The sequence below is a fragment of the Pyxicephalus adspersus genome, chromosome 2 (assembly GCF_032062135.1).
Source record: "Pyxicephalus adspersus chromosome 2, UCB_Pads_2.0, whole genome shotgun sequence".
Classification (NCBI taxonomy): domain Eukaryota; kingdom Metazoa; phylum Chordata; class Amphibia; order Anura; family Pyxicephalidae; genus Pyxicephalus; species Pyxicephalus adspersus.
The window spans coordinates 47,315,436-47,333,766 of record NC_092859.1 but is presented as its reverse complement, the minus strand read 5'-3'; the positions used below and the strand labels follow the sequence as shown (position 1 = coordinate 47,333,766).

General features: G+C 37.8%; 1 protein-coding gene across 1 annotated transcript; it reads left to right on the top strand.

Annotated features, from left to right (window-relative positions):
- Positions 1-3,509: 3,509 nt before the first annotated feature.
- Positions 3,510-16,997, top strand: C1QTNF2 (C1q and TNF related 2). The gene is made up of 3 exons (XM_072400696.1): positions 3,510-3,664; positions 14,678-14,936; positions 15,337-16,997. The coding sequence occupies exons 2-3, from the start codon at positions 14,687-14,689 to the stop codon at positions 15,993-15,995; spliced, it is 909 nt and encodes a 302-aa protein (XP_072256797.1). The 5' UTR covers positions 3,510-3,664; positions 14,678-14,686; the 3' UTR covers positions 15,996-16,997.
- Positions 16,998-18,331: the final 1,334 nt, after the last annotated feature.

The following is an 18,331-nucleotide window of genomic DNA, read 5'->3' as shown; positions in this document are numbered from 1 at the left end:
GGACAGGGTGCATTGGTTGGGTTTATAGGTACTGGATAGAAGAATGTCTTGGGTATTGAGTGGTAGGGGGTGCAATGTCACAGGTGATGAGTAACAGCAATTTTATTAAATATTGCTGGGTGGCAGAGAGGTGCAATGTTGGGTGCAGAGACAAATATTATTATTAATATAGGATTTATATAACGCCAACATATTATGCAGCGCTGTACATTAAATAGGGATTGCAAATGACAGACTAATACAGACAGTGATACAGGAGGATAGGACCCTGCCCCGAAGAGCTAACAATCTAGTAGGTGGGGGAATTTCACACACAATAGGATGGGCGATATGTAGTGGTGGGAAGTAGTGAGGGTTTAGCAGACAGAAGAAGATGGGTAGGGAAGTTTGAAAAAATGGGTTTTGAGCGCTCTTTTAAATGAGCAGAAAGTAGGAGCAAGCCAAATAGGACGAGGAAGACCATTCCAGAGAGTTGGAGCAGCTCTAGAGAAGTCTTGTAACCGTGCATGTGATGAGGTTATGAGTGAGGAAGTCATTAGTAGGTCATTGGAGGAGCGGAGAGAGCGGCAGGGGGAGTATTTTTTAACCATGTCAGAAATGTAAGTGGGACAATAACTGTGTAGGGATTTGAAGGCAAAGCACAGGAGCTTAAATTTGATTCTAAGGTGAAATGGAAGCCAATGGAGAGAACTACAAAGAGATGCAGAGGAAGAGGAGCGGAGGGAAGGATGGATGAGTCTGGCTGCAGCATTCATATCAGATTGTAGAGGAGAGAGTCGGGTTAGTGGAATACCAGAGAGGAGGATGTTACAGTAGTCCAGACGGGAGATGATAAGAGCATGTACAAGGAGTTTGGTGGTCTCAGGGGACAGGTAGGGGTGGATTTTGGAGATGTTGCGTAGGTGAAAGTGACAGGACCTGAAAAGGTTCTGAATATGGGGGGTAAATGAGAGGGCCTAGTCAAAGGTGACACCAAGACAGCGTGCCTGAGGAGAGAGCCGAATAACAGTGTATTTAACAGTTAGATATATGTCAGGGGGATGATGATGAGTTCTGTTTTATCCAGGTTGAGTTTCAGGAATCGGTCAGACATCCATGAGGAGATGGCTGACAGGCAGCATGAGACCTTATCCAGGACTGAGGGAGACAGGTCAGGGGTGGACAGATAAATTTGAGAGTCATCAGCATATAGATGGTACTGTAAGCCAAAGGAGGAAATGAGATTACCCAGAGAGGAGGTGTACAGAGAAAAGAGAACCGGTCCAAGGACTGACCCTTGGGGAACACCAACAGGGAGGAGAGTGGGTGAGGAGGAGTTACCATTGAAAGAAACTTGAAAGGAGCGGACAGACAGATAGGAAGCAAACCAAGAGAGAGCAGTGTCACAGATACCAATGGAGTGCATGTTTTGTATTAGAAGAGGGTGATCAACAGTGTCAAAAGCAGAGGAAAGATCAAGGAGAAGGAGCAGGGAAAAGTTGCCTTGAGACTTAGCTCGGATGAGGTCATTGGCCACTTTAGTAAGGGCTGTTTCAGTGGAGTGGGCAACTCTAAAACCAGACTGGAGGGGGTCAAGGAGAGAGTTGGTGCTCAGGTAATGGGTGAGTCTTTTGTAGACAAGGCGTTCAAGAAGTTTGGAGACATATGGGAGAAGGGAGATAGGATGGTAGTTGTAGGGTAAATATGTTGGGTGGTAGAGAGGTTCACTGTCCAGACTGCTGAATGGCAGAGGGTAGCTGTCCATGGTGCTTGGTGGTAGGAAGATGCAATATCAGGAGTGCATTCCAATTAAGAAAAGCCATGCAATATTGTGTAGGCTCCTGGTCTACATCATCCTGTGATCCAAGGTAAGTGAAGAGAAGGTTAAGGGTAGAATGGGAAATGTGGCTATGAGAGGTAACACAGCTGAAAAGAGAAGGGAAGGGGGGCTGATGGATTTTTCTGTATAGAGTACTGTAGAGTATGTGAATGTAGCTTGGCCTTGGATCTGCACCACAAGGATATACATTCCTTACTTCTTATTCCAGATACATAATAAGAATTCAAAAGAAATCTACCCTTAGTACCCTTGTAAGGGAATGTTTAGGTGAATTTCCCTAACAGAAACTCTACTTTGTCTATTAAGAGATTTAAAAAAAAATCTCTAAGAATGTGCTGTTATTTAATTATTCATGTTTTAGGCAGTTGGTTGTCCAATTTGGAGGAAACCTACAAACATATGGAATAGAAGTTTGTTTGCTGCTTGGATGTTGTTTCCGATGTCCTCCATTGCTGTTTTATGCCAATTTCAGAACTAGGTTAAGCTCTATACACTTTAGAAACTATCCAGGCTAAAGTAAGCTTTATTTTTGATAAAACATGTATTCATATATTTTTTTTCCTTGTTAAAAATAATTTTGTATTACAATGTAAATGAACTTTAAATGTCACTGTTTTTTGCTGTGAGCAATTTGTTTTTTAATAGTATGGTTTTAACTATTTATGTATTGTTGATTATGTAATAAGGTAATAATTTTTCTAATATTTGTAAACCAAATTGTACATTTTTACCAGAGCATGTGCCTTAGAAGTCCCAAATAATTTTGTTGCTTTTTTGTATATTTGTATTAAGGGACGTGGCACTTTTTGTATTATAGACTAAGTAGCTGGAAAACATGCTGTCATAGAAAAAAAAACATTCCTTGCTGTTCTACTTTTAAGTGAAGGAGATCTGTCCTAAATGTCCTAAATGTGTCAATTTTTCTAAGTTTGAGCCACTATATTTATTTTGTAGCAGAAGGCACTTTGGAGAACAACCTCTAACATTACCACCATGCTTTAGGTGAAGAATACTTGTCTCCTAGACTTTTTGCAAGGGTTCATTTTGTACCTTATAGAATAGGTTATGTTGCAGGATCTGTATAAAGCTTCTGATATTGGTATTTGACTACTAAATTATAATTGTAGAGCTTAGTTTTGGACTAGCTTATTCAGAAGACTTGTGTATAGCCTGAGTTTAAGGTTGATAGTGTTCCATGGGGAACAACTTGGAATCTAACACAAGTATTTCCAGGAACCACAAATTGCCTGCACTTTAACCCATTTGAATTGTAAGGAGTATATAGCTACTATGCTACCTGATCATATGGTTTCAGCAGTGGGGTGACTCAAAATGTATTGATCAGTGACTGGTATACTGAACATTTTGCTGCCTTCAGGATGCTCATTATTGTATTTTTTTTCCTATCTAAATAAATATCTAAATGTTATAGCATTTCATTGGTGCACGTCTCTTCTAGGTGTTGGAAGTCTTTACAATGATCTGTTTGGAGGCTAGATTTCCTTTGTGCTACATTGTTATAGTATAGATAGGGTCAATGTACTGTACAACCATCTGTTTAGAGGCTAGATTTCCTTTGTGACGTAACATGCAAAAGAGAGCCCTGGGCCAATGACAACATTAGAAAAATATGCTTTGGCAAAAGCAAATGAAAAAGTTCAGACTGAGTAAAAGCTGAGAGTATCAGCAGATGGGACTACGCTTACATATTTTACAGAAAACAGCTCAGAGATGCAGGACGCCCCACTCAGCTAAAGAATTTCACATACTCCTCCAGTGACACTTCTAAAACTGTACAGCTGTTCATTTGAATTTTTCCTGCACTGATTACAAAGCTGATTAAACGTGAGTAGACCATGTATGTGATCACAGCATGTATCTTTTATAAGACTTCAGGGCCTGCTAACATTCCCATTCTGTCCACAGTTTGTACAGAGATGATGAGTATCATGTTTCATATGATTTAATACAGTTTAACAGTGAATACGTATTTTATATTGCATGAGAAAATAAATTGCAGCACAAAAAGTTATCAAAATTTTATTTTTACTTGTTTCGATGAAACTGATTTAGACATGCAATTGTTATGATACCCCTAGAAACCTTCAAAAACCTTTCTGTAAAAGATTTATCTTGATTTCTTTATACATTTTTCCTGCGGGAAAGATGAATTTATTGATGTTCAACATCTTGATCTCCCAGGCTGATCCTCATTCAATCTTTACAAGCGTTTATTCGTGATATCATTTTTGGAATATTTTGTGTACTTAGAATGGCCCTATACAGGACCTTTAGAATTATTTTATAGAAGAATTGATAGAATAAGATCCTGTGTATTATAGGACAACAATATAAAGCCTTGATTCTCTGTACACCCAAGTGTTTTATATGGCACCAGTAGTGACCTGTGAATGAACACAGGCTATGGTATCCACTGCCCCATGTTTTAGCCCAGAAAATGTAGAGGATGTTTATCAGCATCCACTGGATCCATCAAAATTGTACAAAAAATTACTGTTTTACTTTTTTTATCCAACTGTTTCAGACTTCCAGTGACATTGCAGGGTTTGTAACATTTTGTTATATTTACACATACAAGTGAAAAGGGAAGATTGGGCAAGAAGGGGTGTTGCTGGACCTGGGCACCAGGAGCACATGCCCATGGTCAGCTGGATGGATTTAGAATGTATACTGGAGATAGAATGTAACTGTGGGTGATTGTTAGAGGGTGGAAAGTTAATTCTTCAATTTAAATTAAAGATGAACACTCAGATAATTTTTAAAAACTTGCCTTGCAGTGAAGCTACATTAGCTTAGTGCTAGTTTAGGTCTACGGGGAATGTAAAGATCAAGTTAACCTACCTTATCCATTGTTCCCCCAGTTGCAAAATGTTTTTTCTTCCATGCCACCTCTGGGGTGTGGACAGGTCTTTAGGATACTTAGTTAAAATACTATTGGTCCTGTATGGTAGGTATAGACATAAATCAATGCCTGTGACTGCAGCACAAAACAGCTTTTAGAAGAGGCTGTGGGGGACTAGTTGCACGGAGCAAGAGCAAGGGATAAGGTAAGTAAACCTGCTCTTTTTCATCCTTCCCAGACTTAAAGGTGCATTTAACCCTTACACTTTAAGTGTAGTCACTCGGAAAGGCAAGTTTTTGATTTTAAATTCCCCATTTAATGTTCAGCGCTACGTAACATGTTTCTTCAGTTAGACTTGAGTGCTCCATGAGACTCTCATGATCATGTGTAGACTATGATGCACAGATGCAAATCTTCTGTATGTTTTTCTGGTAAAAGATTTTTGTGATATGTTGACAGCCCATTTAAAATGTTTGGGCTGATTATATCACTTGTGCACACTATGGGCCTGATTTATTAAAGCTCTCCAAGACTGGAGAAGACTATCAGGAGAACCTGAGGGATCCAGCAAACCTGGAATGGATTTCCTAAAAATCATTTGCTATTAGTTGGCAACTGTTTTTAGCCAGCACCAGATGCATTCCAGGTTTTCTGGATCACCTAGGTTATCCCATGATAGTCTATCTTCTTTAGCCTTGGAGAGCTCTCAGAAATCAGGCCCATTGTGTAGCATCCCAGGATCACAAGTTTTGAATCTGATAACTCAAGCACTCCAAGAGTTTTTGGGAATTGGGGAATAAATTAAATAAAAACTAAAAATTAAATCTGAAATAAGTATAAAAAATACAGCTATTGCTGCCACCTTTTGCAGGAATAATGCTAGATTTAAGGTCTATATTCCTGATAATACCATTGGCGACAAGTCTAGTTTTTACTGGCTAGGTTGGTAAAAAAAAAACAGCCAGGTGACAACCCTAAGACCAGGCTATCTGCTCAGTACTTACATTTTTTCAGCCAGTTGTTCCTGAATTGTACCAGTCTACCCAACTTCAATTCTAAATTCTGGTGATCTGATTGTGATGCAGAATGTGTTTTACCAAACGCCCGTTCCCATTAGAAAAAGTATATAGGATTGAAAAGTAACAGTGCTCCCTATAAAAAATTAAAAAGTTTTTGTCTCAAAGTAATACATGCTACCCAGTCCAAAAATACCCAGATCATTTGGGGGTCTAAAATCAGTGTTTTTACCTAAGCAAATTTTTCCAGCAACTTTCACCCAAGATGCACTCAAATGTGAAAGTATTGGATTGTGTGCATCTTGGGTAAAAACAAAACTAATAGACTGCTTCAAACCTCTAAGAATCTGTATGTGAGTCTCCAGAGTCACATTATTGTTCTGTAGTATTTCCCGCGTGTACTCCGTTGGGGCTGATAATGGGGGCTTTCCATATTTCCATAAATATATCATCATTCCATGACATTACCATTGCTCCTATGTTGTTGCATAGAAGCTCTGCTATATGGAGGTCTGTTTTTTTTTTTTAATTTCAGGAGGGGTATTTAAAATAATTATGAGAAGGTTTACCATTTTATTTTGCATATTATATAAAGACAAATATTTTTCTAAAACCGAACCTCTAGCATGCCAGCTTTAATGTACCATAATGGAGGTGCTAGCTTAAATTCAACACAGTGTTACTACCTTCCTGTCTTACTGCTCATGCCCCAGGTATTGGAGTCATTTTAAATTATCCAAAATACTTTATAGTACTCCCACAGTGGACCTGGCAATTAGTGATGGTGCTGGTTATCTTTCTTAATCTACAGCAATCTTTGCAGAAATTTTCAATTATTTTCCAGCACAGAAGGATTAACTTCATCGTTCCACTGTTCTATTCATGGGGTTCAGCAGCCATTTGGTCAAGTTACTTATTATAAGAATAACAAAAGATTTATTTTTTCTTCACATTTTTTACATTTATGTGAAGGAATTTGTGTTTAGATTTTGCTTCACAGCCTTGAAAAGTTTAGATGCCCCCCCTGTATACATATTCCATGCACATTTATGTAAAATAATAAAAGCTGGGAATCAGGCTAGAGACTTTGCCGAAGCTGGATGTAAATGTCATTCTGAAACTGGGTAAGGAAGCCTTTTTGTGGAGATATTATATAGGAAATTTTATTTGGAGGGGGACTTTAAATTGACAAAATAGGCCTGATGCTCTCTAAGGCTGGAGAGGATACACTTTCATACATGAAGCTGGGTGATCCAGCAAACCTGGACTGGATTCACTAAAAAGCATTTGCTATTTGTTAGCAAATGTTTTCAATCCTGGACCAAATCTGTTCCAGGTTTGCTGGATCACCCAGCTTCACTAATGAAAGTGTATTCTCTCCAGCCTTGGAGAGCTTTATTAAATCAGGCCCAATATATTTTTAAAAAAGTGCTAAAAAAGCATTGCCCCACAAAATTATTTGGTGTCTTAAAGGAACAATATTTTTATGTGACACCATTCATGCTTTATGGAAATAGGTAATCATTTATCAGTAGCCCCAAATGACAACCTAAACCGAAGTGTATGTTTTTGATGTTGCAGCAAGATCCAGATTTTGTATAGAAGTGCACTACACAAACCTGTTTGGGTGTATGTGCTGGCAATGTTTTATTTAAAAAGAAGAGATTTCTGTGAACAGAGTCTGTGGTATCAAGAACAGTTACATTATAGCAGTGTTATTATTGCTACTCTGGTTCATGTACAGCAGAATAAAATAATGATCATCAATGATGATTTGATTAGCATATGATATTAGTATTGATTAAAGCACCATACACACATTCCAGCTGTGTTTCTTGTTATACACTTGGGACTGTATTTATGAATTATTCCCCTGTCAATTTGGCAGTTTTTTTGTCCACAGCCTTTTGAGCCTCGTTCTGGCTAGTTATCAAAGGAGCAAAGCAGTCACTCTATTAAAGCGTATCTAAACTTAACATTTTTACTTTACATAGACACTTTTTTTTAAGTGAATCACTGCTTTTTATGTGCAGAAGGGGCATTTTTTCCACCAAGGGAAAGAGATGCTGATTTCACACATGCGCAGTGAGATTGGCTCTCCTTTTATTTCCCCTTCACATAGGCTACGTCACCCGATCTCGCACCAGCGCAGTGTAAGATTGGGTGATGGAGCAAGAAGACTTAAGAAGATGACAGAAGAGAAGATAGAAGATAGCGATGCCTGGTGCTTCCTCTCCTCCGGGATGAAGAAGAATTCCAGGACAACGCGGGACCGGATTGTGGGAAGAACCAGCGCCATCGAGGAATCTATGGGATTAAAGGTAAGTGTAATTTTTTTATTTTTAGTTTAGTTTCGCTTCAAACACTATATCTTCTAACAAATAAGCAGCTGAATCTCATCCAGATTGACAGGTCAATCATTTATTTATACACTCTTAGCAAACCCCAATCAATCTTATTCTACCCTTTCTGTCCTTAGCTATTAATAAGCTGCTATTTCTTCTAAATACATTTTAAAAAACATCATTTTTTTAAGTTATTTAATGTATTTGTTCCTTAGGGCAGGTTCACACTAGCTGCTTGATTACTCAGTTTCGTGCGGCTCCTTGCGGCTGGCACCTTGCCAGCCACTCGAGGATTTGCATGGCAGCACTGGTTCAAAAAGAATCAGCATCTGCACATTTGACAGCTGGTGGCAGTGAGGGGTATTAGTACCACTCAGTTTCCCCTATTCCCTATGGGGGCTTCCACAGGGAGATGCTACATCTATCTCACAAGTGTCTCCTCGTGCGGCAACGTTTAGTGTAGAAGTAGTAAACGCATAATTACCTCAGAATCAATAGACCCATTGCTGTGTGATTTCCATAATGAATAGTATGTCATTTTAAGTGTTTTACCTGCACAATGCTGCAGTCTGGAGTATGCCACCTATTATGCAGTGTAAAAAGTAGTGAAGCCCAGTACAGAGAGGGGTGATTTGGGGAATGTGGGGTAAACATTGTTCTGTGCCTGCAGTAATTATCACAATTTAATCTATCACGTTAGAGGTCACTCTCATTTCTGGGACTTACCTTTCTATAATAATTTTGTTATTATACTTTTATGTTAAAATTGTGGATTGTCCCAAATTGCTTCTTTTCTCAGAACTATTCTCTGTAAAAAGATTTTAAAATACATTTATTGAATTGTTTAGTACTTCTATCATTTTTTTGGAGATTCTTTTCTTGGCATCTTCAGTGGAAAATGTCATATTGGATCCAGACTGTAAAGCCACAATTCCTAATAAATGTCTTATATTAAAATTCTGCAGTTAAATAGTTGCTTCTTAAAATATTTTGTAATTTTCAATAGTACAAATAGGGACACAGAGAGTAGTATAAATGAGGACAAATCTAATTATGTATGTTTATATATCAGATAAGGAGAGGGGTGCTAAAAGGAACATATCTGAAAAATAATAAGGGGGGCTGCCATTCAGAAGATCAGAGGTCACGTGGGGTCTAGTGGCCCATTTACACCTAAAAGTTTTAGTATTTGCAGAGGTTCTACTTCACATATATGAAAACAGATAGCTGCCTGGCCTCACATGCTGCTATTCATCTTCTGAGTGCACAGCATGTGAGGACAGGTGCTTGACAGGTAAAAATTGTCTCTTATAGTCAAGTGTCAGATTTAAAGTATGTAAAACAGAAGGAAATATGAATCAAGATTTTATAAACCTGTGTGGTTATATGTAAGGACTGATTCTTCAGATTGCACTATCAGCTCTGCCAAGATAAAATGATTAGATCTGCTATGTATTTTGTGGGTTCTGTATAATCTGACACTCCCTCAGACATTCCCCGGTGGGAATTAATTACTGCCATTGAAACACATGGTACTGGAAGATACCGTTTATCTGTGTTTAACAACATCTGCTGGATTTAAAGGCTTCAAAAAACACATAGAATCTAAAAGCGAAATCAGCTCCGAGCAGAACTATCTGACCATCTCTAGTTGGAACCTTTGTGAAATTTAGTTACACTAGGTCCAGATCTATGTGTTTACTACAAACCAATGACGCATAGGGGTCTATTTATAAAGCAATCTGACATTTATTGAAACATTCCTTGGTGCAGAAGTAATTCCTGCTATTGGATCTAAAATATTCTCCACCAAGGAATGTTTCAGTGAATGCTAGGTTCACTGCATTATAAATAGGTTCCATTGCAGCAAATATAAAGGTTTTGAAATTTCAGATAAAAGGTGCTAATACAGGAGCTGATACTACTAGCCTGTCAATACCTGCCCCATGTGCATCTTATTAACATTTCAAATGGGAAGTGTAATAACCAAATACAATACAATCTGCTCTGGAATTGTAAATAAAAAGTTGCAGTCATACCTTCTCTTACAGCTATAACCATGAAAGAAGGACTTTTAATTTGCTGATTTCCTGTCCTTTAGTTTAGCAACAAGTATATTCTGCATTTGTAACAGAACAAATAATACGTGCTCTGCACATAATTCTTTATTAAACTGTGTGCTATGACACTTTATTGATGCATCTACCATGTTGATGCATTTTTATTAGGGCTGTGGTTTAGGGTAAAGGATAGCAGAAAGTACATTTTTGCCAAAAGGACATCAGAAAATAACAAATTTCCTTCGCTTCTTTTTCCATCTTAGGCCCAGTCTCCTCTGTTTTTGCTTCAAATACATTGGAACTGATTTAATAAAGCGGGCTAAGGCTGGAAAAGATAGACGATCATGGGAGAACATGGATAATGGATTTCTTGAAGATCGTTTGCTATTAGTTGGTAAATGTTTTCAAACTCAGGTTCTTTCATGATAGGCTATCTTCTCCAGTCCTGGAGAGTTTTGATAACTCAGCCCAATGTGTGCCTTGAAGAAGCTATCAACTGAAAACACTTTGTAAGTCTCCATTGATGGCACTATTTAATTTCTTAAAATGTAAAGCGGTCTGTTGCACTAGTGTTCAAGCAAAGCAGAGCAAAGCAATACAACGCTCTCATAGAAAATGCATTAAACATATTGTGGTAATGCATTCCCAATGCACCACACCAGGCACCAGCAATTTTACATGGATTTGAGGGGGAGAGAGCCTTTAATGTGTCTATGTTCAGACCAGAATGATTGGTGGGGGGCATAGTATAAGTACATGCTTCAAGAAACTTTGTAACACTATGATATCTTTTTACAAAGCAGTGAATCTGGCATTCACTGAAACATTCCATGGCACAGAATATTCCAAATTCATGTGTTTTAATTTCAGTAATTGATTCTCCACCAAGGAATGTTTTAGTGAATGTAAGATTCACTGCTTTATAAATAGACCCATATGAGTGCTAGGAGAATATAGTATGAGTACAAGGTTTAAATCACTAACACTCAGTAACACTATGGGTGATGTGGGAACATAAAAATAAGTACAAGGTTTAAGTAAATTTGTGTATAAGATCAACAACTACAAAATAAAAATTACATTTCAGTCTTTCCACTTGTTTTATTTACTATGTGTATTTATATCCACAGACATGGAATCATGTGTGCAACATTTTTGGCTTCAATTAAATTTTAATTATCTAATAATTAACACTGAATTCCTTTTTTGTATTTGGTTTCAAAGTATACTATTTAGTGAAATGTAATTTCCTGCCAAGAAATTGTTGCCAAGTGTCCTACATGTGTGCAGACTTACAAGTATGAAAAATTTAGTTTCATTGTAGGCTTTCCCTGACAAGGCCTACACATCATATAGTACAGACACGTCTGTGTCTCTGGTTTTAATTTGGTATTTGGAGCTGAGCAAAAATATGTTGTTAGTTAAGGCCAGTTCATGGAAAACAGCTGGAGTGAAAATCAACTGATTTGGATGAAAGAATAAATTTGCTTTCTGGAATAATTCCAAATTTGTCCAGTGTCAAGTGTTTTATGTAAGCTGATAATTGATTGAGATGATTTAAAAGAAATAGAAAAGAAAGTATTTGTTTTGCTTCTTCTTCCTTTTTTTACTATATTACATGTCAGTGCTTGTTTAGCCTCTAGAAATAGGGTAAATTATCTATTAAACAAAGCTCTACCTAAAGCTTCCTCCGCACATCAGATGATTCTCACCAGAGAAAAACTGTTTGTCTCTGGGAATTTGACATGTGTAAAATGGTCCCCCAACATCATTTATCGGCCCACCACACTGGGGTGATGAATATCCATTATGCATTCCTATAGAGGGGAGCACAGCTGGGTGCCACTTGGTCATCATCCCCCCTGCCCTCTCCATTGAACATAACATTGCTGTGTGTACAGCACACGTTTGTTCTCCTGTCACAGAAAACAATCACAAAAGATTGTTTCCAACGACAATCATCTGAAATCTGTACAGAGCGTAAGTGCTTCACAGCCATTGGGATGAGTTATTAGCTAACAAAAGTAAAGTATTGTTTTAAGTAGTGGAGTTTACAAACTTGTATTTGTTGGTAGTCATTCACAGAAAAAGAACTGTCTCTGAAAAACCTTGAAAATGACAAAATGAATAGGCTCCCATGATTGGTAATTCTATTATTAACAAAAATCAGACTTTTTCCCAATGTCAAATAATACAATTTAAATTGGAAAAATTGATGAAACTCCCAAGTTATGAACACGTTTATACTGAATTTATGTTGCTGGAAATATTTAATGATCGTTATTAGCAACACTAGAATGAACGACTGCGGTACAGACGTTGTTGTTCAGATCCATAGAGAGGGGAGGGAAAGGATAAGTGGGAGGCACCCCATTATGCCCTCTATCATAGGCAAGTACAGCGGTTGTCCACAGACAGCCTTTTAGTGATCTACCACAGTGAATCCAGGGCAATCACTGCAAGCAAGCAATTACTGTATACTCACTGAGAGTTCTACACCTACCAATAAGTAGTATGACCCACTCGTCCTGTTCAGCAGAGCTGCTTATAAGGAACAATAATCTTTGCTTTTAGGCTTTAGTTCCCATACACACCGGTAGCCAAAATGCAAAGTACCAGCATCAAAGCGAAATACAAAAGTATGCAGCAAAATAATGGAAAATAATGTATATTTAACCTCATACCCACCCAATTTTACATCTTTGCATTCACCAGTCCTATAATTTCTTTCTGCTTATATTATAAAATACCTTAGTTTAATAGATTAAATGAGTGCAGTCAACCATACATGGGGACATTAAAAAAAAAATAAAAAAGTTATGCACCTGTAATATATCTGTAGATGGCACTATAAAAAACAACTAGCCTTGTATTTATCATTACATCAGATTTACTTTAAAATGCAGCTAGTGTACCTAGGTACATAAGTACCTGAGTTTGATGGGGTATCAATTGCAATACCCATACAGATGAATTCAGATTGGGGATTTATAGGAAAAGACAGCAAAGAAAACATGAATATGACCTCATTAACTGGCTTCTGCTATGCTGAGGTTGGAAAGAGAACCCTGTATTTTTTAACCGTAAGTGGTTTATTCCACAAACTCTAGAAATGGATGGACAGATATTCAAATCGTTTGGAATGGAAAATGTATTTTTTTATTCTGCACATTAAGTTATTTGCCTGGAGTTATATTTTATTAGAATGTATGCTAGAGCATACAGCCATTAAAAAGAATGTTTGGTCAAGCATTATTAGGTAAACATTTGTGATTAGTTATTTTCAACTGGTTTCTAATAGGTGTTTTTTTATAGTCAAAATTGTCAAAATTATATAGTCAAAAATATAGTCTAAATTTTTTTTAATTAAAATGTAACAAAAGTCCAAAGAATCCTGTAACAACAGAAAAAGAAATGTTGTGTAAAATTCTGCATTTACCGTACTTTTTATAGGTAGGCTTCCTGTGTATTTACTGTTTTATTATCTATATGTGACATTTGTGTGCAGTAAAAAAAAATTACTGCTGTCTTCAACACTGCCTATATAAATTTTGGTGTGCTAAACATGACCAAATGCATTCTATGCTCCCAAAGCATACTTGAAAAAATGACCACTGTCATCCACAAGATCAAAAGTTATGCATTTAAGGAAGACTTGACACCCGATCGAAACTTCTGAGCAGTTCGGAAAATATGAATTCTAACGCAATTAAATGAAAATCATTATCCAGAGCTGCTCTCACTCTCTAATTGTCACACAACTTTGGCTTTTAGTAAGGTCCTCATTAAGCCTAAAAGCCCCCACCTTTACCTTGATAAATGGCCCTCATCAAATTCCCTTACCTATCATATTGTACATTCCCTACCTCCTAGAGCTTTGAGGTAGGGAATAAATTAATGTGATGCAATGGTGTCTTAGTTTAACTTCAAAATTTCTCACAAAATATTTTGTTTACCAAGGCTGTTTAACAGATTTGAACAAAGAAACGGACAAAACTTGTATAATTAAGCCCCCAAATAACTCCCTTTAGCCCATGAAAATAACTTTTTTCCCCCTTACTACCCTGACAGATTTACCTTTAGATCATACACGTCACTTCTGGTCTAGAGGATGCTACTGATAATATTATTGCATAGAAATAGCACATTCAAAGCTTTTGTTCCATGGGGGTAATCTGGGGAAATCCCCCTCCAGATCTATGGTGGGACCTGCATCTGTCCCTTGAACTATTTTGGCACTTTGACAGTCTTCCATCATAAGTTAACAATACTACCTATCCCGATTCCTCCTTGGATCTTCCTTTAATGACCAGAAAATAGCATTTAATTTGACAGATTCCAGTTCCAGTATATTCCCATTAAAATAATACTTTCAATTGATAATTTACACATGGTGACCCCTCCTTCCTCAATCATTTATAATAGACACACCAATCAACCAAACTTTTTAACATATCTGTTCCATGCAACAAATGCCTGATAGCTAACTATACATGCCATGCTAATTACCCCCAGAAATAATACTCCTGCAATCTCCCTGGGTTTATTTTTGCCTTTTCTCTCATCACATCTAGGGTTAAACAATGATTTCACTGGTGCTTCTGATTTGGACTTTTCCATGTGCAGCCAATAACCTGCTCACCAGTTCTGCTAAAGGAGAGTTACAATATACCAAAGACAACTCTCAGCTGCTCTGTAGCATGCCAGGACCTCCTGGACCGCCTGGAGTTCCGGGTCATCCTGGATCCACTGGTACCATTGGAAGAATGGGATTTCCAGGAAAAGATGGCAAAGATGGAAAAGATGGGGATAAAGGAGAAAAAGGAGATGATGGTATGCCACCAATTTCCAGTGTTTGTTAACATGTTTCTGTTTCAAAAGCCATATTAGGCATTTCTGGTTGGATACAGTTTTATTTCACCAGGACACTGTGGAGACACAGTTCTGCACAGATGTGGACCTTCCAATACACTAAACTACAATAAATGCAGCATGCAATCTTTTCACCAAAAGCAAGCTAACACATTACTTGGTGTACACTGGGGATTTCTCTAGTTCACGTGCTAGGATGTGTTGCCATACCTCAGCAAAATGGATACTAGTGTTTCTGGTGTGAATTGGCCTTTAGGGCCAATTCAGGGTATAATTTTAACAGTAGCACCAGAACTTTTGGATTAGGCTGTAAATTATCATAAAATAATGCAATAAAAAAGTATTCTTCTGTGTTCTTCAGGTACCCCTGGCAGAGTTGGAAATGCAGGAAAACAAGGTGGTAAGGGGAAGCAGGGAGCAATTGGACGAGCTGGCCCAAGAGGTCCAAAAGGTATTCGTGGTGATCCTGGGATACCAGGGAAAACAGGAAATAAAGGACCAAAAGGAAAGAAGGGGGATACAGGGATGCCTGGCCCATGTACTTGTGGCTCAAAAAAAGCGAAGTCTGCATTTTCTGTGGCTGTCACCAAAAGTTACCCCAAGGAACGGCTACCTATCAAGTTTGATAAAGTCCTTATGAATGAAGGAGGACATTACAATGCCAGTAGTGGGAAGTATATATGCAGCATTCCTGGTATTTATTTCTTCACATATGACATTACTTTGGCAAACAAGCACTTGGCTATTGGACTGGTTCACAATGGTCAATACAAAATAAAAACATTTGATGCCAACACTGGGAACCACGACATAGCATCAGGGTCCACCATTCTTCCTTTGAAAGCTGGAGATGAAGTGTGGCTTCAGATATTTTACTCTGAACAGAATGGACTTTTTTATGATCCATACTGGACAGATAGTTTGTTTACAGGTTTCCTTATCTACCCTGAACAAGAATACATTGATGAGATAAAGTATAATAATAAGAACATGATCAAGGAAACAGCAGGTGTAAGCTGAACTGCAGTGAATAGGCATTCTTGCCTTTCAAAACCTCTACCTGACTTTTTTAAAGAAACCGCAGATTTCAAAATGTTTTCAGGCTTTCAGTAGACTCAAAATATTCAACCGTTAGTATGTGAGAGCCAATTTTATCTATATGTGACAACAAAAAATTTTCAGTTAGTAACAAAAAAAAACATTAAAAACTCCTCCAGAACAAAGTGTTAATTTCTGCTAAAACCAACATGAATCTCAAAACTTTACCAATGGGCTGATATCTACTTGTGCTCTATAGCTAACATAACATTTTCCCAGCACTCTCTTTGCCCTGAGTAGAGGACAAGTCATCTGTAGTCTTGTTCTGGGGTGACAACGCTGCACTTTCCTAGCCAGAAACAAATCTAATAAAACCCACATTTAGGGACTGGTAGTTCTTTTGGTTAGATACACTATAACAAAATATTAAAAAAATAGGATGTCAAAAGATGCCAAACTGGCAAATGCATTTGGGAAAAGCATACTTCTTGCCAATTAATTACCCCACAAAATTGTGAAATTCAAATAACTAAATTATGGAGGATAAAAATGCACAGGACAGTAACTACCCTGTTTTTAGCCTTGCCACATGTCCCTTAGAACAATAGCAAAGTCAACTATGGCAGGCAGTCATCTTTTTTGCAGGGAATTGGACATAAAATGTAATATAAACTAAATTTGATAGATCAGAAATCATCAAAAAGCGAATCTTATCTTGGAGCTGCAGGGAACACTCTGATTGGTGGAGAGGTTGGCCACATCAACAGCGCATGTGAATGGGCAAGATTTTAGTACCCTTTTAAATACTGCTACACCAAAGTTGTAAAGCGCACTACTGTGTTTTTAATTTGCTAAATACTATTTGTTATGACATTACTGTGGCCATACCTCTGAAGTACTTATATAATGTTGAATTAGGGTTTAAAGTTTTTACAGTGTTTCAAAGTCAGTAACAAAATATAATGCAGCTTACCATTTTTAAAATTGTGTTCCCTTTATTTTCACCTAGTAATCCTACCAGTAACACTCTCCCTGTCATAGGGTGACAAGACTCAAAAACCATTCTTTACCTATGGAGAATCAGAGTAAACATCCTAAAACAGAAAGTGTATGTTAAGACTACGTTATGGAGATGAGGAAAGGGGAAGTGTTCTGTAGCCCACAAAGGTGAAACAGGCAGGGCTGATAACAATGATGAGTGCACAAGACTGGTATTATTTGCACTTACAAAACACATCCTGTAACAGTCTTAATAGCATAATAAACAGACGCAAAACAAAAGTTCATTGTAAGGGGTTACTTACACTTTAAGAGCAGTAAAGCTACGTACACACTTCCAATTATTATCGTTGGAAAACGAACGATCCTGCACGATATATACGAACGATCGTATAGCCCCGATCCTGCACATAGAGATAACGACACGATCGTTCGTAGATATTGTACACACAATAGATACGATCGTTTAAGCGATAGAGGAACTATGTGCATGACAGGAAAGTGAACGGACGTTCGTTCATCACGCATGCTCAGACCATGGACGATCAACGAACGACCGTACACACGAACGATGTTCAACGATCGTCGTCCAATCCGATCCGCCGGTCCGGTCGTTCGTTTCCAACGAGTTTCCTCGTTCGTCGGCGTTGTTGGTTACTTTTTTACGAACGATTTTTTGCCCAATCGATCGTTCGATTGGAACGATAAAAATTGGAAGTGTGTACGCACCTTAAATCTGACTTTGGACAATCATTGCAAGTTAAACTGTCAGGGGAGTGTTTTAAATAACAACTATCAATTAATCAGAGGATTAGTAAAAATTACATTCACTGCTTTATACATATTTCCCCAAGGTAGTATTCAGGAGAGACTAAAGGGTTTATTTACTTTAGTTTTTAGGGACAAGGTGAAATGTTAACTAACTTTTAAAGCAAAAGTGAACTTGGTGGGTGGTGAGCTTCGGCCATAATTAGCAAGTATGCAGCATCGTTTGCAGGTGCGCTGCACCACCATGTCCCAGGAATCCACCCTTTTCGCCATCAACTCCATGACAATCCCCTTTGGATGGTCACTGATGATGTTACTCCAGTGTGATGATGGTGGCTGATTCTGTATGTGGCAATGCAGCACACATACAGAGCCAAACTTTACACTATTATTATTATTATTAATATTAATAAACAGGATTTAAAAAGTGCCAACATATTACGCAGCGCTGTATAATAAATAGAGGTTGCAAATAACAGTAAGGCTAAAACAAAAAGCCAACAATAGCTTTTTAAAAATCCTAAGCAACTACTGAATAAACAGCTATGATT

Excerpts from the sequence above, each read along its gene's own strand:
- C1QTNF2 (XM_072400696.1), top strand. The coding sequence starts at position 14,687 with ATGATTTCACTGGTGCTTCTGATTTGGACTTTTCCATGTGCAGCCAAT. Across the intron at positions 14,937-15,336 it reads AGGAGAAAAAGGAGATGATG|GTACCCCTGGCAGAGTTGGA; the intron begins GTATGCCACCAA and ends TGTGTTCTTCAG.